This window comes from Kogia breviceps, chromosome 9 (assembly GCF_026419965.1).
Source record: "Kogia breviceps isolate mKogBre1 chromosome 9, mKogBre1 haplotype 1, whole genome shotgun sequence".
NCBI classification, from domain to species: domain Eukaryota; kingdom Metazoa; phylum Chordata; class Mammalia; order Artiodactyla; family Physeteridae; genus Kogia; species Kogia breviceps.
Genome location: NC_081318.1, coordinates 42,552,387 through 42,578,063, shown reverse-complemented (window position 1 = coordinate 42,578,063; position 25,677 = coordinate 42,552,387). Strand labels below are relative to the sequence as shown.

The following is a 25,677-nucleotide window of genomic DNA, read 5'->3' as shown; positions in this document are numbered from 1 at the left end:
GCTTTCTTAATTTCACATGTACAGAGATGAAAATTAGAAATATTAATATTTTGCTACTAATGCCAACCAAAGATCCCCTCTAATGTTATAATAATTTTACATATGATCTAGAGGTATGAGGTATTTTCAATAAAATCTTTGTTAAGGAATCTTAATTAGCTTAAAAAATATCCCCATAAGGATAAAAGAGGGGCCTTTAAGATATTATTTTAGTGACAGGTCTAGTTCTTGGCTGCATATTTGGCTCAGCTTCTGAAAAAATAAAATCTAAAGGTTTCCTACTATTAGTAAATTAATCTTGTTATTTATCCTTTTAATTTAATCAACAAACGTCAGAAAGTTCTTATTATCCCACTGAAAGATCTTTTAATACAGTAGTCTTACCTCAAGTATGCACCATATATGAAGAACAATCCCATCATTATTCCATTTAAAATAAAAATCACACCAACATAAAAGCAAGCAGGGTCTCCCAATCCTTTAAAAAGACACAGATTATTCAGTATTTAATGAATAAATTACTATACAGCAATTGGGCATAATTATCTCAGTGCTTTGTAATCAAGAGCTAGTGAATTTGCTGAAAGCTTTGCTGCTCAGACTACTGCTCTATTTAATAGTTACCTTAGTACTTTCCCCATCCATGAGGCATTATTAGTTACATTTATAATTTTCCCTATTGAAGTGTTGTTATAGTGTAATGATTAGTTGGTGCTTCATTTTATTTAGGTGATGCTGCTATATTGTTCCATATCTAGAACTGTCTGTAGAGCCATTGATAAATTACAAGCGAAAATCCATTGCATTAATTTTATCTTTTGCTAGACTCTAGGATGAGTAAAATACGGCCCCTGACTTCAAGGAGCAGCTTTAGTCTGTATGGGATAAATTGATCCATTATCATGTATAGCCAGGACCTTAATACTTAATATATCCTGTGTATAAGACAATACAAATATACATATTAACACACACACATAATCTACTAGGTACTTTGCAATCATCATCTTACATAATACTCAGAACACATTTTTGAAATTACTTGGTATGAAAATATGTTTTTTAATGGTTGAGAAAACACAGAAAACTTAAGTAACTTGCCAAAAGTTATTTAGCTGTAACTGGTGGAGCCAGGATCTAAAGGCTGGCCTTTGTGATTTCTTCTTCTTCTCTGATCATTCCTTTTCAGTCTGTCCTAGTAACTTCTCATCCTTTTACACACACCCCTTCAATGTTGGACAACCTTAGGCTCTGTCATATACCTTCTTCTTTTCTTAGTCTGCATATTCTCCTTAAGGAAATTCTTCCACTTCCATGGTTCCAATTATCATCTATATACAGATGACTACAAGTCTACCTTCAGATGAGAATTTTCTTCTTATTCCTGTAGATATGTATATGAAGGTAGCCACTTGACATCTACACTTTGGGGTCTCTCAGGTACCTCGAATTAATAGCAATTCAAACCTGCTACTTTTTTTTTTTTTTTGCGGTACGCGGGGCCTCTCACTGTTGTGGCCTCTCCCTTTGCGGAGCACAGGCTCCAGACGCGCAGGCTCAGCGGCCATGGCTCACGGGCCCCAACTGCTCCGCGGCATGTGGGACCCTCCTGGACCAGGGCATGAACGCGTATCCCCTGCATCGGCAGGCAGACCCTCAACCACTGAGCCACCAGGGAAGCCCAAACCTGCTACTTTTAAAAAATGTTTCTTACCACTTTGAATGGAGGGACTCAATTAAGCCAGAAACCTAACAGTGTTACATAAATTCATTCTCCTTCCCCTTCCCCATCAAACAATTACCAAATCTTATCATTTCCCCTTCCAGCTATATCTCAAATCCATTCATTTTCCAGTTACCTTTCCTGCAATCACTTGCTGAGAACAAAACAGTTTCCTACCTGGCCTCACTGAATTCACTTTTGTCCTTTACTAGTGTCTTTTCCATGTAACTGCTGAAATTGTGTTTTGAAAATAAAAATCTGTCAAAATTCTTCAATGAATACACATAAAATCCTTAACTAGTAAATGGTCCTTCATTGTCGGACCCTTGCTTACATTCTAAGCATCACTTCACACCATGTTTTCTTCTCTCTCTGTTCTAGGAAGTCTAGCTTTCTTTCAGTTCTCCCTTGCCTCAGGACTTTGGAAAATGCTTGGTCCTATTCTTGAAACACTTCTAAGCTCAGCAATCTTATTTTCCTATTTGTAACATCCACCACAGTTGTAACCGCTAACATCCCCCTCTTATGTTGCAAACTCTATGAGGGTAAGGCCCCATGTTTACCCAGTTTATCTTGGGGTCCCAAGTGCCAACACTAACCTATCACTTAGTGGCAACTTAATAAATACCATATATGTACATATATAAGGTGATTTTTTCCCATCCCTCAGAAAAGTTTATACCTTCTAAGCTGGTTGAGGCAGTCTCTCAATTCCTTTAGTTTGTACAAAAAAAAATAAAAGTCTAATTCCCCTCAAATATCTTCTACCAATGCTGTTTTAGACCATGGTTATAAAGAACATCTGAGGGAATCAGTAAAAATGTAAGGGAAACATGGAAATACAAATTTAGGATATATTCTGAGAACTGAATGTTACTGTACATAAGTCAATAAAAATATATTTATAAAACACAATGTTCTAGAGAATATGAAGAAATAAAGAAAAAATAACTATGTGTTATGCAAGTAGATACATGTGATTTCAAATAAGAGTTTCAAGAAACAGCATCATGTTAAGATTGTAACAGTGCTAAATTGCAAACATCTTAAATGGAAGTGACAATTACAGATCCTAGAAAACTGTTGGATGATTCGAAAAGCAGGTCTTTGACAAAGATACTGATGTAGAAGATGTATATGAAGAGTTTGATTAGAACTATTCATGGACTGTGAGAGCACAAAAACAGCAGAATTTCTAAGGTAATCTATTATATATCTGATTTTTAAATATTTATGCATAACTAAATTTTTACATTAACTATTTATGTTAACTATTACAGGTAGAACTGTGACTATTTAATCTACATCCCCCAAATTCATATATTCAAGCCACCTCAAAGCTTTTTTTGTACCTTCTGAAATGGAGGAATGACTTATAATCAGTATGGCCTTACACACTGGAGTATATTAATACTCAAATTAAATTCCAAATTAATACTCTTATTAGCAAGTACATTGCCTTCTCAGAAAATTAAAGGGTAAATACACTTTTAGGTGAATCACTTCTAGACTGTTTTTAAAGAAAAAAATCACAGTAGTTTATAATAATTCTTAAAGCAGTCATAACATTATGTTTAGGTAAACATTAATGACAATACAACAGCATTTTAGGAAGAAACATGCCTTCACAGCTTTGAACTTCATTTAGAGGTTCTACTCTGGTCACATTCCAGCAGGTCTTTGTTTCCAGCCCAAATAAATTCATTATTCCCACAAATGTGCGATACCAGAAGGCTATAATCACCTACAAAAGATAAAATCAAAAAGATAATAAAGAAAAATTCAATATCTTCTTAATCAGAATTTTACCAAAATACCATTTTATGATGGTTGCCTTTAACATTATAAACTTTATTTTATTTTATTTTTTTGGTGGTACGCGGGCCTCTCACTGCTATGGCCTCTACCTTTGCGGAGCACAGGCTCCGGACGCGCAGGCTCAGCGGCCATGGCTCACGGGCCCAGCCACTCCACGGCATGTGGGATCTTCCCGGACCGGGGCATGAACCCATGTCCCCTGCATCCGCAGGCGAATTCTGAAACACTACGCCACCAGGGAAGCCCTAACATTATAAACTTCGATGAATTTATTTAAATCGTTTCATGTGGGAAACTGTCATTTAAAATTTTATACACACACACTATCAACTAAAGTTATGTATTACTGAGTAATGCACATCTACAAAATTTATGCTGTGATCAACATCTCTGTAATATACTCTTGTAATCAACTCTAACATAATTAACAGTAGCTGTAAAAATCAAGCATGAAGCATATAATTATGATAATTAAGAGCAAAATACAAAGATTTAATGAAGTATTTCATAACATTTCCCTTAGGTCCTTGAACTTATTTTCTTCATAGTCTAAAAACCAACTCATAGTCCATAAAACGAACTGCACATGGAATAACAGCTCCTGTGCCCATTAAAACTCTGACTGAGCAGATTTAATTAACGAGTACTTCTCAACCTGAAATCTACTTTAAAAAGTTTAAAGACAAGGGAAAATAGCAGCAAAAAAATTACAGACAAAATGCTCATTGCCTGGGAGATTTTTTAATAAATAATTTTATAGATTTGGGAAAAATAATGCAAAATCATTGGGGAAAAGTTAAAAAAAAGTAAAGAGGAGTTCAAAGGGAAAATAAAAATAACCTAGAACTAACTACTTTTACTATTTTGGTGATCATCCTTCCAGTCTCTCCCTAGGCATAAGAAACATGTAGCTAGAGTTATTCATTATGTAATATTATGTATTATAAGATGTTAATGTAACATACATCACTAAACAATGTCATAAACATTGTTTCATATATAATATTATTTACTATTTTATCACTTCATTTTATAAGACGACATTCTGCTTAAATTTATAACTTCTATTCTTGTGTATTTTTCATACATGTACAAAAAATTTCCACATTAAATGTATGTGCAAATTCTAGAATTATACTCCTTTCTGAGATGTTGTTTAATATAGTAGAAAAGCATGACTTTGAAGTCAAAATAGAACAAAAAATTCTGACTCTGCAAGGTATGGTTTCTATGGTGTGAAGTAATCCTTCAACCTCTGAACCTCAGCCACCTCCTCTGTAAAATTAGGTTAATATCAATAATAACCATCTTACAAGAATGACAGGAGATTAGAGCTTATATATATAAGTACTGGCATATAGTAAGCATTAAATGCCTTTGTCTTTTCAAAATACATTGTTTCAAACTTACACTTTCAGATGAGAAATTCATCTTTAGATGAAAAATTAATCTTGTGAACACAAAGTATGGACATTTACTTCAACACTTAAGTACTATATAAGGTCGCAAGCAAATGTAAATCTGCATATTGTGTCTATGCAATATGAAAATAAGACTGGACGAGTCCTTGTTGCCTGTCATTTACATGCTTTCAAGCTTTAATAACAAATGAACTACATTACCATGATTATTTTTTCATAGCATCAAAGAAGCTGAAAACTGTGCAAATTATGCAATAAATATTTTTAATAAGTAAAAAGAAAAAAATTAGCTAATGTTTTAGAGACCATACTGTTGGAACTAGTGGAACAAGAAACAGAGATGTAATGACATAAAGTTCCAAAAATAACCAAAAACTAAAAATAATACTTATCAAACACTGGAAAAACTGGGCCTAGTCTAATAAGCTAAGTCCTTATCTTATATACACAGAGTAAGTCAACGTTAACTAAAGTTGAAGATTCAACAAATAGGTTGTTTTTTTCTTTTTGATTTTTCCATTTACACTAGAATTAGACAGATAATCATTAGAGGAAATATGGTCAGACTGCCTTTGAAAAGTAAGCCGGGACAGAGAAAGCTGCTGCAGAAAACTGCTTCTTTCATTTTAGATCTTAGGTAGGTCTATACTATACAATTGTTACTACTACAAATTACATTGAAAAGTACTTATTGAAATTTTTTTAAAAAAGAAAGAAATTTGGGAAACCCGTAAGTACTTTGAAATTAAATAACAATATTTAAGTATCCAATGGATCAAAGGAGAAATCACATGGGAAATTAGAAGATCACTTAAACTAAATGAAAATGAAAAAAAAGTCAATATTTAAATAATGTAAATTTCCTATTTCTACAAGTACAACTAGAACTCCTATGAATAATATAAATCAAACACAAGAAGACCCTGAAAGGTAGAGAAAAGAAGGCAAACCAGATAGGAATGTCAGGGCCCAAGGAATGACATGGTAACAGGTTCCCTGGACTTTCCCTTTGCCTTATTTTCTCAGGTTTGGAGTTTAAGATACTTGATACCAAAACCAACGAAGAAAGTACCAAAAAAATTAAACCACATACTAATATCCCGTATAAAGACAGATGTAACAAGCCCTAACAAAATATTAGCAAATAGATTTCAGCAATATATAAAAATAATTATATGCCATGATCAGATGGGGTTTATTCCAGGGATGGAAGACTATTTCAGTATGAAAAAATGAATGTACTCAATCATATTAATGGAACAAAGAAGATAAATTCCATGATCATATCAATTGGTGCAGAAAAAGCATTAGAAAAAATTCAATACCCATTCTGATAAGAACTTAGAGAAAGGGGCTTCCCTGGTGGCGCAGTGGTTGAGAGTCCGCCTGCCGATGCAGGGGACACGGGTTCGTGCCCTGTTCCAGGAAGATTCCACATGCCACGGAGCGGCTGGGCCTGTGAGCCACGGCCACTGAGCCTGCGCGTCCGGAGCAGCCTGTGCTCCGCAACGGGAGAGGCCACAACAGTGAGAGGTCCACATACAGGAAAAAAAAAAAAAAAAAGAACTTAGAGAAAAAACTAGGAATAAGAGAGGAACTACCTCAATCTTATAAAGGTCATTTGCAAAAAAACTTACAGCTAACTTTATACTTAATGGTTAGAGACTGAATGCTTTCTCCCTAAGATCAAGAATGAGGCCTGGGGCTTCCCTGGTGGCGCAGTGGTTGAGAATCCGCCTGCCGAAGCAGGGGTCACGGGTTCGTGCCCTGGTCCGGGAAGATCCCACATGCCGCGGAGCGACTAAGCCCGTGAGCCATGGCCGCTGGGCCTGCGCGTCCGGAGCCTGTGCTCTGCAACGGGAGAGGCCACAGCAGTGAGAGGCCCGCATACCACAAAAAAAAAAAAAAAAAAAAAAAAAAGAATGAGGCCTGGATGTCCACATTCACCAGTCTTAATAAACATAGTACTGAAAGTTCTAGCCAGTGCAATAGGTAAATAAGAGAAATAATAGACATACAGATTAAAAGAAAAAAATAATACTCTATTTGCATATTAAATGACTCACTATGTAGAAAATCCCAACATATGTATAAAAACAAATAGTCCTAGAACTAATAAGTGAATTCAGCAAGATTACAGGGTAAAGGATAAACATACCAAAAAAATCAACTGTATTTCCATGTAGCAATGAACATGTGGGCATCAATATTAAAAATACAATCCTCTTTATCATCACTTAAAAAAACATGAAATACTTAGGTGTATATTTATCAAAACACATACAAGACTTGTATGCTGAAAACTACACAATGCTTTTGAAAGAAACCAAAGAATACCTAAATAAACAAGCGACATACCATGTTCATGAATTAGAAGACTCAATAGCAACGAGGTCAATTCTCCTCAAATTTATTTACATGTTTAATATAATTCTTGTCAAAGTATCAATAGAATTAGATATAGAAAACTTTATTGTTAAATACACATTAAAAGGCACATGAACTAGCTAAACCAATTTTGAAAAAGAATGAAGTGAGAGAAATCAGTTTACCTAATCCAAGACTTACTGTATAGGTACATTAGTCAAGACTATATGGTACTGGCAGAGGGATAGACCATATATCAATGGAAGAGAGTGGGGAACCCAGAAATAAACCCTTAGAAATATGCCTAATTTATTGTCACATAGGTTCAAAAGCAATGCAATGAAGAAAAGATAGCCCTTTCAACAAGTGGTGTGAAAACTATTGGACATCTATAGGTAAAAAACAACAACATAACCTTTACCCAAGCCTCATGTCTCACATCACAAAAATAAATTAATTCAAAATGAAATGGATCACAGAATTCTAATTGCTTTTAGAAAAAAACATAGAAGATATTTAGCATCTAGGGCTAGGCAAAGAATTCTTAGACTTGACACCAAAAGCATAATTCAAAAGAAGAAAAATTGCTAAACTGGACTCCATTAAAATTTTAAAATTTTCTTATGCAAAAGACTCTACTTAAGAGGATGAAAAAACAAGGTATAGACCGGGAGAAAATATTTGCAAACCACATACCTGGCAAAGAAGTAGTACCTAGAATATATAAAGAACATCCTAAGATTCAACATTAAAAAAAAAAAACCCAATTAGAAAATTAGCAAAAGACATGAAGACACATTTCACTGAAGAGGGTATACAGACAGCTAATAAACACAAAAAAGGGGCGCTCAACAACATTAGTCATTAGGGAAATGCACATTAAAACCACAATGATAAATCACTACATTCTGGTAAATCAGAATGGTTAAAATTAAAAGTAGTGACAACACCAAATGCTGGAGACCCTGTGGAGAAAGTGAATCACTTATACATTCCTGGTAGAAATGTAAAATTGCATAACCACTCTGGAAAACAGTTTGGCATTTTCTTATAGTTTGTTCCTTTTTTATTGCTGAATTGTATTCCTGGTATGAGTGTACCACAGTTTCTTTAACCATTCATGTGTCAAAGGACATCTGTGTTGTTTGCAGTTTTGTGCTACAATGTATAAAGCTACAATAAATGTGTATAGGTTTTTGTGTGAACATAAGTTTTAATTTCTCTGGGATAAATGTCCTGGAGTACAATTGCTGGATTATATGGTTTACATGTGTAATTTAAAAACTGGAATAATTTAATATCCTTAATAGGGAAATATACAAATAATTTTGGAATTCATAAAATGGTTAAAATTAGAGAAAAATAAATATGTACATACATTTTCAAAAATTCCAAAATAAAATATTGAGGAAAAAGTTGTAGAGTGATATGTTCAGTATAAGAACATTTATGTGAAATTACAAAAACACATAAAACAATCCTTGAAAAAAGAACTGGATGGATACACACATCAAATTCACGATAATAATGCTTGTGAGAATGGGAAAGGAACAAGCTTAACTGGGAAGCAGAACAAAGATGACTTTAACTGTATTTATAATGCTTTATTTTAAAATATCAGAAGCAAAAATGATAAAAGAATAGCAATTTACTTATTTATTGTAGGTGGTTGACCACACATATTTGCACATTATTCTATAGCTTCTGCAATTTTAAACATTTTAAAATCAAAATAATAATAATTTTTAAAAGCTATAAAATATGAAGAAAGAAATAAAAAGCAAGACTTTTAAACTAATCTGCTGGATTCTGAGATAACTCAAAAGTAGTTCTTACCATGCTGTCAAGCCAGCATTTATCTTCAGAGTTCACAAACTGAATCTACTATTTTTTTTCTTCTTTTTTCCAATTTCTAGAATTTGAAGACTATCATAAAATTCATACTTTTTTTAGTATTGGGAAGTATTCATAGATTTCTAGCTATATAACTAAATAAATCTTACCTTATTAATGTATCCCCAAGGTCACTATTCTACTCGTCACTGTCACTGTCCCTTCATGTGATCAGTATGCCCAGCCACACGGTCTCTAAAGCCAACAGATGCAACTGACAAAGGACTAATCTCCAAAATATACAAACAGCTCATGCAGCTCAATATTAAAAAACAAACAACCCAATCAAAAAATGGGCTGGAGGCCTAAACAGACATTTCTCCGAAGAAGACCTACAGATGGCCAACAAACATATGAAAAAATGCTCAACATCACTAATTATTAGAAAATGCAAATCAAAACAACAATGAGATATCACCTCACGCCAGTCAGAATGGCCATGATGAAAAAATCTACAAACAATAAATGCTGGAGAAGGTGTGGAGAAAAGGGAACCCTCTCACACTGTTGGTGTGAATGTAAATTGATACAGCCACTATGGAGAACAGTATGGAGGTTCCTTAAAGAACTAAAAATAGAACTACCATACGACCCAGCAATCCCACTACTGGGCATATACCCTGAGAAAACCGTAATTCAAAAAGAGTCATGTACCACAATGTTCACTGCAGCTCTATTTACAATAGCCAGGACATGGAAGCAACCTAGGTGTTCACTGACAGATGAATGGATAAAGAAGATGTGGTACATATGTACACTGGAATATTACTCAGCCATAAAAAGGAATGAAATTGGGTCATTTATAGAGACATGGATGGATCTAGAGACTGCTTTTTGAGGGAGTGTGTATTACAAACTATGTGGCCCTTTATTTTTTAGGAAGGAAAGCAGGAAATTGATGATGAGGTAATATGAAACAACATGCTTTTGTTAATCTTTGGAATTTAACTAAATAGCACTTTTAGTAACCTAATAAAATCATTATTCCACATACTGGAATAATGCACTAAAGTAATCCTTTTTTTAGGACACAGCATTTGTGTCATGAACAATAGTCAGTTTACATTTAGTTAGCTTTCACTTTGTGCAGAGCTTTACTTCTGACTGAAGCAAGTCAGAGAAAGAAAAACGAATACTGTATATTAACACATATATGTGGAATCTGAAAATATTGGTATAGACAATCTTATTTACAAGGCAGAAAAAGAGACACAGATGTAGAGAACAAATGTATGGAGACCAAGGGGGAAAAGGGTGGGTGAGATGAATTGGGAGATTGGGACTGACATATATATACTATTGATACTATGTATAAAATAGATAACTAATGAGAACCTACTGTATAGCACAGGGAACTCTATTCAGTGCTATGTGGTGACCTAAATGGGAAGGAAGTCTGAAAAAGAAGGGATACATGTATACGTATAGCTGATTCACTTTGCTGTACAGCAGAAACTAATACAACATTGTAAAGCAACTATACTCCAATAAAAATTTTTTAAAAAGAAGATATTGTACTTATATTTGTATCTATTTTGCTTTTGCCCTGACATTACTTTTATCAAATCATTCATTTATTGCATTTTATAAAAACAAGGAGTAGGTAATTTGATGAACACTGATTAAAGAATGCTTCAATAATATCTTCCCATAACATTTTCTCTGCTGATGTTTTGTAATATATGGTCTTTGTAAATACTGCAGTAGCCATGTACTGCTTTTCACTGAGACTTGCTTGGGGAAAAGAAGAGGAATTTAACAGGATATATTTTTGCTAGAATTAGAAAATAATAGATTGAGGTTTAAAAAAAATAAAGCCAACAGACCATCTCCATTGAGAATCCTTCTTGGCTCCTTCCCATTTGGCCTATTACGTTGGTCATTAATTCCATACTAAGGTTCTATTCTTTAAGTTCATGTGAGCATAATTTCTGGGTTTTTTTAATTTAGGAGAGGAACTTTTGATACACTGCTCAACTATAAGGACACATACAATCAATAAACTTTAAAATCCCCTCCTTCCTATATCATTGTGCTTACTATTTTTATCTGATAAAGAAGAATCCCTCTACAAATATTTGTCCCCAAATATTGCTTACCTCTGGATAAAGATGGAAGCGTTTCACTGTATTAATTACAAGGGGATATTCAGTGAGCCGGTCATTCATAATCATCCACAGTCCTTCCAAAAGTGAAGGTGCTTCGATAATGGTTTTGAAATAGGAATAATAAAGTCCCTTTAAAAAAGTACAAATTGTCAATGTAAGTAAAATTTGAAAATATTTATAACTCTTTTTAGAACAATTTACTCTGAAAAAAAGGAAAGGATAGATAATAAGACTACCTAATTTCTCCTTGCTAGCGCATTCTTAGATGCAAAAAAGGTATACATTTTCAGGTTATCACTATACTATTCTTTCATATTTTCTGTAGGTTTGAAAAAGAGTTAAAGGGATGGTTAAACATTTTAAGGAGCTTTTCTAACCACAGCTTTCTAAACCAAAGCTTAAAATATGTAAACAATATATTTTAAATTTTACCAAGCCTGATTTTACCCCCACATTATGAGATGCCTAGAGGTTGAGATCTGATGATTCTGGCACAGAGATGACTTCGTGCCCTTGTACATGTAGTACTTTGCATAGAGAAAACTACTTCTTTTTCTCCAACTCTTAAGAAATAACAGTGACTACAAGAGCATTAGATGGAACTTCGTGCTTTCATCTTACTTCCTAGTTCCATCTATTGGCTCTGCACGAAGTGAAAGCTAACTAAATGTGAACTGACTATTGTTCATGACACAAATGCTGTGTCCTAAAAAAAGGATTACTTTAGTGCATTATTCCAGCATGTGGAATAATGATTTTATTAGGTTACTAAAAGTGCTGTTTAGTTAAATTCCAAAGATTAACAAAAGCATGTTGTTTCATATTACTTCCTCATCAATTTCCTACTTTCCTTCCTAAAAAATAAAGGGCCACATAGTTTGTAATACACACTCCCTCAAAAAACATTAAAAGCAATTTTCAACCCCACACTCACTCCTGTTTCACACAACTATAGGACTTTATTTTTGATAGACTAAGCAATACTAGTGACTATTAAAATTAAAGATCTGGGGTGCTTCCTTGGTGGCGCAATGGTTAAGAATCTGCCTGCCAATGCAGGGAACATGGGTTCGAACCCTGGTCCAGGAAGATCCCACATGCCACAGAGCAACTAAGCCCATGCGCCACAATTACTGAGCCTGCGCTCTAGAGCCCAAGAGAAGCCACCGCAATAAGAAGCCCACGCACCGCAACGAAGAGTAGCACTCGTTTGCTGCAACTAGAGAAAGCTCACATGCATCAATGAAGACCCAACACAGCCAAAAATAAAAATATTTTCTTAAAGTATAAAAAAATTAAAGATCTGTTTTAGCTGATGTCTGAAAAAGCATTTACTCATAATTTTGACTAGTAAAATAAGTTCATATAAGGATCTTTCCCTTTTGCTTATGAGAGAAATAAGGCAATACTACAATGAAGATATTTAATATGCATGTCTATACTTAAATAGAAAACATATAAATTTTTATTAATAACAGTTATTATTTTGAGGCCAGGTACTGTGCTATGTGCTTCATTCATTTTCATCTTCCTTCATTTTCAGTAAAACCTCGTAAGACTGGCATTATTTCCAGTTAACAGATGAGACTGAGAATCAAAATTAACTTACTAGCCATTACGCAAGAAAGCACAGAACTGCTATCTGAATCTAGTGATCTATCATTAAAGTCCAGACTCTGCCACAGCTATGCTCTTTATTTAATATTTTATAACCTGTCTTTGGAAATAATACCTATAATAAAAATTCAAGTGCCATACAAATACTAACACACCCAATTCTTCAAAGCTTCAAGTGGCTATACAGTGAGACTTAAAAAGCATTGACTGAGATACCTAGAGTAGGAAGATTTATAGAGACAGGAAGTAGAACAGAGGTCACCAAGCAGCTAGGTGAGGAGTGAGTGTGAGTGGGGAGTTAAGTGTTTAGCAGGTACAGTCTGTTTGGGATAATGAAGTTCTGGAGAGGGATGGTGGTGATGGTTGCACAACTATATAAGTGTATTTAATACCACAGAACTGTATACTTTAAAATAGTTGAAATGGTAAATTTTGCTAATTTTTTAATTGAAGTTTTAAATTTTAATTTAGCCACAATTAAAACCAAAAACAAAAGTAGTGGCTAAACAGTCAGGAGAGCCAGTTTCAATTCTTCTCTTGGCCCCTAACTAGCTGATCTGGAAGACAGTCCTGGTCTCTCTTAATTGTAAATTTCTGCAATTCTGGCATTCTTTTTCCCATTTAACCCCCATAACAATTATGTGAAATACATATGGTAGATAGATTATCTCCATTTTATAGGTTAGGTGTCAAAAAACCAGAAAGCATTATATCAAAAGTTGTCTCTTAAAAGGAATTATCTTGAAATCAAGAGAGCTAAAATAAAATTTAAAGAGCCAGATAAAACATGGGGTCTCCCAACTCCACCCTAAGAGAAAGCAATTTCTGATCATTTTGGTAGCCCTGTATCACTTCTTAAACCTTGTCTTTGTTTTCCTTCTTCCTCAGCTATTATAAGTGATCTTTATTATCTTAAAAAGGAGTCTGCCTTAGGAGAGGAGGAGAATGAGGTAAAAGAAAAAGAATCCTGAAACACTTTTTTGTTATATATGTTTTATTTTTTAGATTCCATACATAAGTGATAAAATAGAGTATATGCCTTTCTCTGACTTATTTCACTAAGCATAATACTCTCTAGGACTACGCACGTTGTTACAAATGGCAGAATTTCATTCTTTTTTATGGTTAATATCCCATTGCATATATATGTATCTATTACATCTTCTTTATCTATTCATCTGTTGATGGACACTTGGGTTGCTTCCATATCTTGGCTATTGTAAATAATGCTGCCATGAACATTGGGGTGCATGTATCTTTTCAAATCAGTATTTTTGGGTTTTTTTGGATGTGTGCCCAGGAGTGGATTTCCTGGATCATATGGTAGTTCTATTTTTAGTTGTTTTGAGGAATCTCCATAATGGCTGCACTGATTTACATTCCCACCAACAGTGTACAAGGGTTCCCTTTTCTCCACATCTTCAGCAACATTTGTTATTTGTACACTTTTTGATGGCAGCCATTCTGACAAGTGTGAGGTGATATCTCACTGTGGTTTTGATTTGCACTTCTCTAATAATTAGTGATGTTGAGCATCTTTTCATGTGCCTGTTAGCCATTTGTATGTCTTCTTTGGAAAACGTCTATTCAGGTCTTCTGTCAATTTTTTAAACTTTTTCTTTTATATTGAGTTGTATGAGTTGTTTATGTATTTTGGATATTAACCCTTTATCAGTCATAGCATTGGCAAATATTTTCTCCCATTCAGTAGGTTGTCTTTAAGTTTCGTGGATGGTTTCCTTTGCTTTGCAAAAGCTTTTAGGTTTAACTAGACTCTATTTGTTTATTTTTACTTTTATTTCTTTTGCTTTAGGAGACAGATCCAAAAAAAATATTGCTACAATTTATGTCAAAGAGAGTTCTGTCTATGTTCTCTTCTAGGAGTTTTATGGTTTCAGGTCTTACATTTAGGTCTTTAATACATTTTGAGTTTAGTTTTGTTTATGGTATGAGAACTAAAACACTTTTTTATTTAAATAATAAACCTACAGGCCAGATTTCAAAAACAAACCTACGGTTACCTAAGGGGAAACGTGGGGTGGGGAGAGATAAACTAGGAACCTGGGATTAACATACACACATTACCATATATAAAATAGATAACCAACAAGGACCTACTGTATAGCACAGAGAACTCTACTCATATTCTGTAATAATCTACATGGGTAAAGAATCTCAAAAAGAATGAATATATGTATACATATAACTGAATCAGTTTGCTGTACACCTGAAACTAACACAACATTGTAAATCAACTATATTCCAATAAAATTTTTTTAAAAACAGCAAAAATAAAACAAAATAGACCTATAAGCTATAGCTTGAGAAACAGTGGTGCAATTCACCAAAAATTCATTTCAGTTCCTAATAAATTTCCACCTTATAGTCTCACTATTCTTAAACTACAAATGAATTCATTAGAAGAAAGAACCTAACCATTTCAGTGCGAAAAGTCATCTCCCGTTCCAAGGATGAGAGGTGAGAAAAATGACGATCATTTTCAAAAAGCGTTATTAAATGTATCCTAGAAGAAAAATAACATGTTTCAAAAACAGCACTAAAATAACTATTATAAACAAACTATGAAAGCCATAAAAAGACAAAGAATACATTTTTATAATAGATATTGAGATAATTTTGTAACTTGCTAATTTGTATATTTTTAGGCATTCATAAGCTAGCATTAGCACACAGCTGAAATTCCTTAACTCCCTGGTTCCTAATCTTAATTGTGTATCTAAAACTCCTGCAGATCTCATCATCCTTCCTCCCACTCCAGGCCTCTAAATCAGAACAGAAGCATGTTTTTGTCTGTTTGTTAGGTTTCACAAGTGTTTCCAATGTACCAGGTTTGGGAAATGCCTCTAACTGTTAAAAGGCTTTGGAATATAATTTTAAATAAAATTATTTTAGGTTAAAGCAATTTTAAAATATGTATAATACTACATAAAGTGCCAAAGAACACAGGACTGTACATTTTTTGTGTGTGTGTGGTACGCGGGCCTTTCACACAGGACTGTACTTCGAGATATTTTATTAATGCAACTTAAAAAAACAGCTGTAGGTACTGAAAACAGGAGCATATGTGACAAATAAATTATAGTCAGCAATTATGCTGTCCTTAATTTACATAGTAGATGCTTTCCAATGAAGTACAAAATAAATCAAAATTCCATATAGCAACCCTGTCTTACACTCACCTTCGTTTACACATAGGACACATGCCATGGTACCAACAGCTGTAGGAAATGTTTCTTACCATTACAGCCTTAGTTCTAACATCAAAATCTCCCTGCAGAATAATGATCAGAAGAGCACTGTCCCAACAGGATGTGGGGCAGATCCCATTCTTCCCAATAGTAGAAATCCTTGAGCTCAGGTAGAAATGAAGATATGTCAGAGGAAAAATATTATTATTTTACATACAGTTTTTACAAACATATCATTTGTGTAAAATTATGTGCAGGTGTATGCATACTGAAAGGCTCATTTAATTCTGTATTACCATCACAGAGTGTTTATCTTCATTTCTACCTGATTTCCAATTGACAGGTGTTACTAAAACTTTATCTCTGTTTATGTCATTAACAACACCCAATTACTATAAAATGAGGAAGCTTTTTACATAAAATAAACATGAAAAGTACACTACAAAAGCGAGATATTTAAGAAATATAGTGGTGAATCCTTTGATAAAGCAAAAATATTTTAATTCATAAGTTACTATTCCTCTAATGCATCCATTTATAAATGTTGCTTCACATGAGGTTTTAAAAAAGGTTTTATATATATATATGTAAACTGGTGCACATACAGATGTTCTATACACATAACAAGCAGTTATTGTTTTATTATATGCAAACAGCAATGGCAATTTATAATCCAAATGTTTTCATTGATTTCAAACTGAAGCTAATCTTACCAGTGCAAAATTGCCACAAAGGCAGCTGGAAAAAGAAGAAAAGAAAAAGGTCATTAAAAGCTGCTTCATTATAATATACCTTTATAACAACTATTTAATAATTTTTAAAACAAACATTGCACTGTTGAAAGTTCCCAATCATGCTTCTCCAGCTCTTTTTCTATATTCTTACCATCCTGAGCTCATTCCTACCACTCTTCAGTATTTCTCAGATTTACTAGTTTTATGCCACGATCAGCAAACTATGGCCCATGGTCTGTTTTTGTATTGTCTGCAAGCTAAAAATATTTGTTAAATATTGTAAGGGTTATAAAAATAAGGAAGAAGAATAGGTAAGAGACCGTATGTGGCCTGTGAAGCTTAAAATATTTACCACCTGGGTCTTTGTAGAAAAAGTATGTACTTGCTACATATGTTAACTTTCTATCTAATACGTACATAATATACTCTGAACCACTTTAAAATTAAACCTATACCTCCCCTCTCAACTCAAAACAGATGCCCCTCTGATAAGGTTTCATTAACTCTTAAGATACACAGAGAATGCCTTATTCAACTATACTTGTATCCTCTTTCTTATTCTCCAGACAATTACTCTTAAAAATGATATTTAAGATCAAATATCCTACTAAGTCCATCTAGCTTTCCAAAAACCCTCAAAATATTCGTGTGCCTCTCCCTCTCCTTACTCCACATTCCACACCTGATAAAATGGTTAAGGTGTAATGACGCAAATATTGTAAATGCAAATAAGTGCTTATCACAGTTCCTTTCAAAGTTGTGATAAAAAGCCTGTCTCCTGGGCCCCCGTATCCTGTCTCTGTCAATCTCACCTCTGATAGTGACCCAACCTTATACTTCACTGAAACAAAGATCATTTAATGCGAGCACTCCCAAAGTCTCCTACATCCACTCCAACGTTTCTCTACATAGTAATCTTTGCTTCTCTATTCTCTACCATCTCAGAAGAGGAAGCATCTCTTCTTTTCAACAGTTAGCATCTCAAATTTGTGCCTTTAATTTCATCCTTCCCATTTACTCCAAGATTGCACTATCAAGTATTCTGTCTCTTGGAACCTTAATCCCACCCTCTTCCCTTGGTTCTTCCCTTCAGCCTTTAATTTTCCTAGGCCTTAAAACACTTCTCTTGATCTAGTAGGCCTTCCAACTATGAAATAATCTCTCCTCCACCCCCCTGCCATTATCTAACAAGATTCTTAGCCAACTTCTTTCTTCTAAGTTCCTATAACTCTTTTAAATGATCAGTTAGTTATCAACATCAATGGCCTCTTTCACCTCTCCTGCTTTTCAATCTCTCTGTAGCATTTGACCAGATTCTTAGATTTCTTCCTCTGTTATCTTCCATCATACCAACTCTTTCTGACCATTTTGTTTTTATATGCTTATCTATCTGGTTTTCCTCCTCTCACCTCTTAAAACTAAGTATAACGGGTTTTCCCAAATAGCTTTACTTTGCCCTCTTTTCTCTCTTGGAAATTTCACTCAATCTTAACGTTTCAACTCACTTCCACATGGATAATTCCCAAATCTACACTCCTCATGCCTGAACAAATGTTCTCTCTCCCTCTTCTCACACTCTTTTCCTCTTCTACCTCACTACCTACCCAGTTCCTCTCAATTTGTTGCCGTCAACTTTCACCTCTGTTCTCTCTTCTCCATTCCTACTGTTGCTATCCTCATTAAGACCACTATTGCCTGGATTCCAGCATTCAATTATTTTTTCTGCTTCTTTTCTCAGTTCATATCCAGTCCATTTTACACAATGCTGTCAAATTATTCTCTCTGAAGCACACTTCTGATCATGTCACTCTATTTAAAAATCATTCAATGCCAACATCGTGAATGTACTAAATGTCACAAAATTGTTCACTTTAAAAATGGTTAATTTTGTTATGTGCATTTCACCTCATTAAAAAATTATTTTCCTAAAGAAAAGAATCAATCGGTGCCTCCCTACAGAATGAAGTCCAAATGCCTTAAACCTAGGCTTGAATTAGACTCTCCACGGCTGGTCCCAACCAACCTTTTGAACTTCCTACTTCCTCTTCTTTTTGTACCCTTACACTGCTTTCATGTTTTCTTACTTCCATGACTCTGATTATGCTGTTCTATAGGCCTCTAAACTTGTTCTCTGCTTCATGCATCCAAATATTAGCCTTTTGGTCACAATTTAAATCCCACCTTTTCCTAAAAGTCTTATCTGGTCTCATTTCCCACTTCCCATTCTCCAGTATTAGTTCACTCTTTTGAACACTTAATATACTCAGTCGTCATTTCACCCAACATTGATTGAGTGCCTTCAATGTGCCAGTCATGGGTGTACCAGGGCTTGTGTTTGGGCAAAACACCTCTGAATTCAAGACCATGTTGATTCTGGATGTGGAATGTATCTGTTTCCATAATTAGACATCTGACAAAATCTAAATATGAACCCCCATCTATTATTTCTCAAGTATTTTCAACACACCCCAAATGTGGACATTTATTCTACTTTAATTAACATCAGCAGTCAACTTATGATAGAAAAGAAATCACAGTAACTTACATTAGGAGACCTTTATCTATGTTTCACTACACATCAACAGCCAGTCTGACCAAAGACTAGGCTCAAAACTGATTTTAATGAAACAGCAATATTTAAGTTACATCTTCAGCTACAGAAAATGAGGAAAACAAACATCTTTCAAGTGCTTAAATAAGAAGAAAATTTAAGCATCAAAGCTCCTCAACAAGATGAAAATAAATGGAAAACATGGGGAAATATATTGCCTAATGTGACTGTTTCCACTATTAAAGATTCTCAACTCATTAAAATAACCAACAGTTTATTTTGCTTTATTCAAGGTGCAGAAAAATACAATGTCTGACCTCTCCCTCCAAAAAGCTACCCTATCATTTCCACAATTTGTGATAAATGGCTGCCTTAAGATGACATTTTGTTGGTGACACATGAAGTGATCACTGTTTCTGAAAACCCTTGAAAATGTTTTAAAAGAACTTTAAAAGAAGGGGGCTGCAAATTCTTGTCAGCGATTTTCCAGAGATTGGACCTGGATCTCGCCATTATTGCTGCTAGACTTGCTTGTTAAACTGATCTGCAAGATTCACCAAAACCACTTCCAACCCGAGGCTCAGAGGGCCCGCGGGTCCCTTGGATGCGAGCCTACCGCGCGGGAGTGCTGGGCCTCAAGCCGTCGGGGTTCCTGCCGAGGGCTTTCCCCGGACGACTCTGCTTACCTATGCCGAGGGTCATCCTGCCCGTGAACTGACATCTCCGCAATAGATGCACCTTGTCGCGGAGCTGCTCCATGAAACAGCTGAGGAATTGAAACCGGCCGAGAAGAACGGTCCTCGCGACCACCTCCATTTGCAGGCAATTCTGCGTGTTCAGGTTTCGGGTCCTCCGCGGCGAGTACTCCCGGGCGCCCCCTGGCAGGTTCCCCCCGCATACGGGCAAAGGCAGCTCCGTCTTTTTCACCTCCACCTTCGGCTCCTCGTACAACTCCGGCTCTCCGGCTCCGGTGGCACGGCGCCACCGCCGCCTAGACTGCGTGGAGCGGGGAGAGTGCGACGGCTCTGAGGCCCCTTCTTTGAGCTTATTCCTCGTTTGCCCGACCATTTTCTCATAGTCCCTGTTCGGATGGAGCTGGTACTCTCTCCGGCGCGGGCCGGGCCGAGTCGGGCGAGGTCCGCAGGGGTCTGGTTCGGCTCGCAGCCTCAACGACTAGTCCCCGCCGCCGTTACGGGCCACCGGGTAGTCAAGGCGACCGCGAAACCTGGAAGGGGAGCGGCGTGAGTCCCAGGCTGCCCCGCGCGGCCGGTGCGCCGCCCACGCGTGCAGCCCCACGTGCGCAGACTCTGCGCGCATCCAGGCGCGCATCCTCCCACGTGCGCCTCCACGTGTCCAGCCCCAAGTAAGCGGACTCCGCACAGAGTCCCACGCACGTCTCCCCACGCGTATCCTTTCACGTGCGCCACCCAGCTCACCGCTGCCCTATGCTGCTGGTAGACAAGTCTGAGGAACTTTCTTCGACTTTAGGCTTAGCTTTGTTATTTTTACCAAAAGGTTGTCTGTCTCGAGGTTATTGACGGGAAAGGAGATCTCAACTGAAAGAAATTACCGTAGAAAGAGAGCGAGGGAAGGAAGTGGGCGCCTGTGATGCGCCTGGCACTTATTAGGAGCGTCTCTCCTCGCCTCCTTGGAACACTTAGCATTGGGCACTCATTCCGCCTCCTACACCGAGGCGGTGGCCCGAGGCCGCAGGCAGCAGGTGGCAGAGCAGGCGTCAGCCCGGTGAGTCTAACCCCAGAGCCTCTGATTGACGCGAATTCGGTGATGTCCCCTTTGAGGACAGCGCTTATTAATCCATTCTGAAGTGAAATTGTGTCCCCAACAAGGTTGCTCAGAATTCGTCAGCAGTTGAGTGCGGAGTTGCGCTCAGCATTCTCCCCCTTCTGAACCAGGGACCACCCAGGACCACGTGAGAGGGGAGCCCCATAGTCACTGCACAGCCATACGTGATGCCAGGGCGGCTGGTAAAGATGAACAGGGGCCACTGGCATTTTTCATGTCCCCTGCTACAGGCCAGGCCGTTGGAGCCCACGCCGCTTCACGTCCCATCTGTTTTTATCATGGATCGACCTCCCTAAGCCCCTTCTCCCCCATCTAATTCAGGCTCACTGTGGCCAGGTTAATTTTCCGCATGCCACACCCTTCAGAAATGCTCGTGGCTCCCATTAGCCCACAAATAAAACGTAAACTCCTTGGCTTGTTCATCGGTACCTTCAGCAAGCTGCCCCAGTCTGCCTTTTCAACTTTAGTTTCCCACGTCCGCGGACACAAATCTTTCTTGCCAGCCATTACAAGTCAGGTCCGCAATGTGACTGCGTAACTATCCGTTTACTTACAACGAAAAGCCCTCCTGTAGCTTTTTCATTCATTTCTGCCTGCCTATCTCAATTCTATCACCTTCCAAGCCCCAGCCCACATTAATTTCCCTACTCTGAAGGTCTAAAGCAGTTATGGACAGTATTATTCGTCTTGTCACTTATTTAAATTCAATAAGTGCTAATATTAATTTGTTGGTTTGTAAGATTTTCTTCAAGGAGCGTTTCTACATTCCTGGCACTATGTTTGGTGCTTAAAATGTTTTCGCATCTAGGGAATTCCCTGGCGGTCCGGTGGTTAGAACTCCGTGGTTTCGCTGCTAAGGCCAGGGGCCCCGCGGCCGCGGTGGGGCCAAAAAAAAAAAAAAAGTTTTCGCATTTAATTCACACGATAACTTTGTACGAATTAGGAAACCGCGGATCAAGGATGTAGTGATTTACCCAACTTTTAACAGCTAATAATCGTCCAATCCCGAGTTTAAAATACAAGGTACTTATGGGTGGTTGATAAAAATATATTATTGAGTAAATACGCAAATTCAAAAAATACCTTATTTTTTCATATGAGTATTTTAATATTGTTTTTGGAGTGCAGTGATTTTGTTTCCCTTTAATAAAAAGGGAATTGTAGAATTATGTTAAACTCATAAAACGAATTGGGTGGATTTGCACCTTTTTGTATGTATTAGAACATCTGGTTCTGGAGCCTTTTTATTTTTCTTTAGTCTTTAAGTTTCCTTCATTATTAATGGTGTATTTACATTGTCTACTACTTCCGGTATCAATTTGGGAAATTTATATTTTCCAATAGACGTTTCAAGTCAGCTGAATTATACACCCTACTTTTACCTGAAACTGATATGGCTATCTGCGCCTTTTCAAAAAATCAGTGTTTTCCCAATTAATCTGTTTATCCTTCAACTCTCTGTGATTTTAATAGATGTGTTTATTTTAAGTTATATCTTGTTGAATATTTTAAAAGGTAATCTGAGGGTCCTTGTTGATTATTCATTTAAGTGATTTTATAAGTTTTATGTCTTTATTTTTCACGAGGAGTGGATATTTTTGTGGGAAGTAAGGAGTGGCTGCTACTGGAATGTTGGTCAGATGTCATTTTTAGTGACATTTTCTTGTACAACTTTGAACGGAACTTTCTGATTTTGGTCTCCTTCTTTTCAATCTATTTTGCCTATTTCTTATGTTTCCCTTTTGTGAATTTGTTTGTTTCTTGGAGTTTCCAGTTGTCTTTTGGATCACTCCATGTCCTAACAGAATAAAGCATATTCTTTCTGTTGGTCTAGCCCTTGAAAGTACAAATCTGGTCATTTTTGACATTTGAAAAATAATTTTTATAATAATGTTCATTGTACTGTTATTTATATAGTTGAAAATTAGAAGTAACCTCCATGTCAAACAATGAATTACAGAACACTGATAACAGTGAAGCATTACTAAATTGACTAAAGTCGTTTTGAATGAATATTTAACAACATAGGAAAATACTCATGATATAGTGTTAAAGGTAAAATAAACAGGATATATATGATTCAGATATATAATAAACACATAGAATTAACTGTGTTGCATGCTCCATTCTAAATCTTTTACATAGAGGACTCATATATGCAAGATTACCAAGATTACCTTTAGCCAGTAACTTAACTGCTCTAATATTTATCTCCCAATCTGAAAAATGCTGAAGTACCTAAAACATAGTAAAGCATCTAAAAGAGTATATACTTAATTTTAAAATTATTACTATATCTTGGGGACTTCCCTGGCAGGCCAGTGGTTTAGACTCTGCACTCCCACTGCAGGGGGCACAGGTTCAATCCCTGGTGGGGGAACTAAGCTCCCACAGGCCACACAGCGTGGCCAAAAAATAAAATAATTACTATATCTTGCTCTAGAGTGACCATATTCAGAGTATACTGATGAGTATTATTTCCAATTAATGTTTTGCTCACCTGGATTTTTGTCATTAAGTTATATGTTAGTCCTATTATTAAACAGTAATAGGAGTTGAAGGTTCACTAGTTAACTCAGAAAACTGAGAGACAGTTGCCTAAATAATTTTGCATTCTCTCAGTAAGGAGAGGGATAGATTGTCTGTGAGGGAAAACATGGCGCTCAATTTTATTCGCTTGAATAGAATCATGACAAGTTTTCATCTTTTATAACTTTTCTAACAGTGTTCACTTATTTTGAGCTAGTTATTTTGAAGTTATTTAAGTCATATTTTAGCTTTATGCTTATTAATGACAGTGACTTAAATCAGTATGCCTGATACTTATTCTACGGTGAACTGACAATTAAAATAGTGCATTATAATTTGATATAATGCAATGTATTCTCAAATTATTTTTTCCTCTTTGAGATGAAGATACCTTGTGAGTTAGTAAATTGTTTCTCTTACATAGAGATTTTCCAGTCATCTATATCTAAAACTTGTCTCTGTTTTCTCTTTTAGTAAAACAATTGCTAATTTTTACCCCAAAATGCAATGAAACTGTATAACCAGCAGATGGCAATAACGACTTGTAAATCAGAATTTTAAAAATTTATGGAAGTTTTTAAGTTCATTTTTAAAAAGAAAAAATATCACTGTTCTTGTAATATATCAGTTAACTAAATATGAAGTGTAGGGAAATTCCAAATATAATCCAGCATAAAAATAATTACATTTCATATTTCACGTATCAAAATAATTAAGATATTCCTTATGGTCAGTGGTTGGTTTTCCAAATAATAATGACTTTGCATTCATTGATTCAGAAAGTTTTTAATTAAATTTAAGTGTTTTAACTTTGTGCAAATACACAGACATAAATTTAAGTGGGTAGCTGAGTTACATCTATAACTAGCTTGGTTATTTGAATCGGGAAAGATAGAGGTAATTCAGTGAATATCATTTTGAAAATGTTAAATTTTCCACTTGTAAGTTGATAATTTAAAGTACTAATTTCACTTTAACAGTTAATCTGCATACAAGATGGGGTTTTATTGGTGCTGTTTCACAGTTTCTTATACATTAAAGTACTTTTTTTCTCTTTTATGGTACAAAGAGTTGGAAGTGGCATCAAAGTGTTTATCTCTAGTCTGTCATCATCAGTTAGTCCCCAAAATGGTAGCAAAATTCTTAGAATCTCATGATTATGCTAACTGTAAGTGAACCACATATCCAAGATTTTTTCTGAGCATTTTAATTTAGTAATTTTATTCATTTCAATTAAGAAGTTTTAAAAAGATGAACTGAATGGGATTCATTTTTTTAAACACTTTTGCAAGAATTCCTATAAATTCACAAAGATGAAAAAATTTCTGTTTATTCATGTGTCTCTATTCTTGTCTCAAAAACAGAATAACCATAGATATAGGCTTCTTGGTGGCTATTTATTTTCTAATTGGTCTGTTTTATACGTTAAAAGATTCTTTCAGATTCTTCTTCAGCAACTTGCTTCCACTAAAAGAAATGTCATTGCATATGTATATTTTATAAAACAGCTGCTTCAGTCTAAAACCATTACATATCTCAGATTGATTCATTTTTAAATAGTGCATTTGCTGCTATTGAATTACTTTATACAGCCTGTTTAAATTCTAGTTGGATACAGGTGCTTTTTCATAGAAGAAAATGGAAAGTCACCGAGTTGCAGTGAAGCATACAGTTTGAATGAAATGCATCTGTATATGACAGTTTGCGTAAAACTGCCTTTTCATCCATGGGAGAAAAGGTATCTGTAATAAGTTGGAATTTCTAGGAGTTCTAGTCTACTCTCTGTGTCCATGAAAGTCCTATTCTCCTTTTAAAACTGTAGCTCTCTCAGCCACCCATACTGTTTAGTTCCCCAGATGTATATCAGATGAAATGGGATCCCCTTGACCTTGAACAGCCTTATA

At 35.7% G+C, this 25,677-nt stretch overlaps 1 protein-coding gene and 1 long non-coding RNA gene across 3 annotated transcripts in view; one reads left to right on the top strand and one right to left on the bottom strand.

The window, feature by feature from the left end:
* DPY19L2 (dpy-19 like 2) overlaps nt 1–20,728 on the bottom strand; it is a 94,382-nt gene extending 73,654 nt beyond the window's left edge. Inside the window, exons 1-7 of one of the 2 annotated variants that reach the window (XM_067042354.1) lie at nt 20,128–20,725; nt 16,870–16,894; nt 15,384–15,471; nt 11,322–11,459; nt 8,026–8,043; nt 3,347–3,467; nt 385–478 (exon numbers count right to left, since the gene is read on the bottom strand). In XM_067042354.1, coding sequence (XP_066898455.1) covers nt 385–478; nt 3,347–3,467; nt 8,026–8,043; nt 11,322–11,459; nt 15,384–15,471; nt 16,870–16,894; nt 20,128–20,509 — 866 coding nt within the window. In that variant the 5' untranslated portion in view covers nt 20,510–20,725. Of the gene's footprint in view, nt 1–384; nt 479–3,346; nt 3,468–8,025; nt 8,044–11,321; nt 11,460–15,383; nt 15,472–16,869; nt 16,895–20,127 lie in introns of both variants that reach the window. The other variant, XM_059073757.2, reaches the window with a different exon arrangement.
* Nucleotides 20,729–20,982: 254 nt separating this feature from the next.
* Nucleotides 20,983–25,677, top strand: part of LOC136794841 (uncharacterized) — a 334,527-nt gene continuing 329,832 nt past the window's right edge. The window contains exon 1 of the long non-coding RNA XR_010842159.1: nt 20,983–21,184. This is a non-coding gene — a long non-coding RNA (uncharacterized lncRNA). The remainder of the gene's footprint in view (nt 21,185–25,677) is intronic.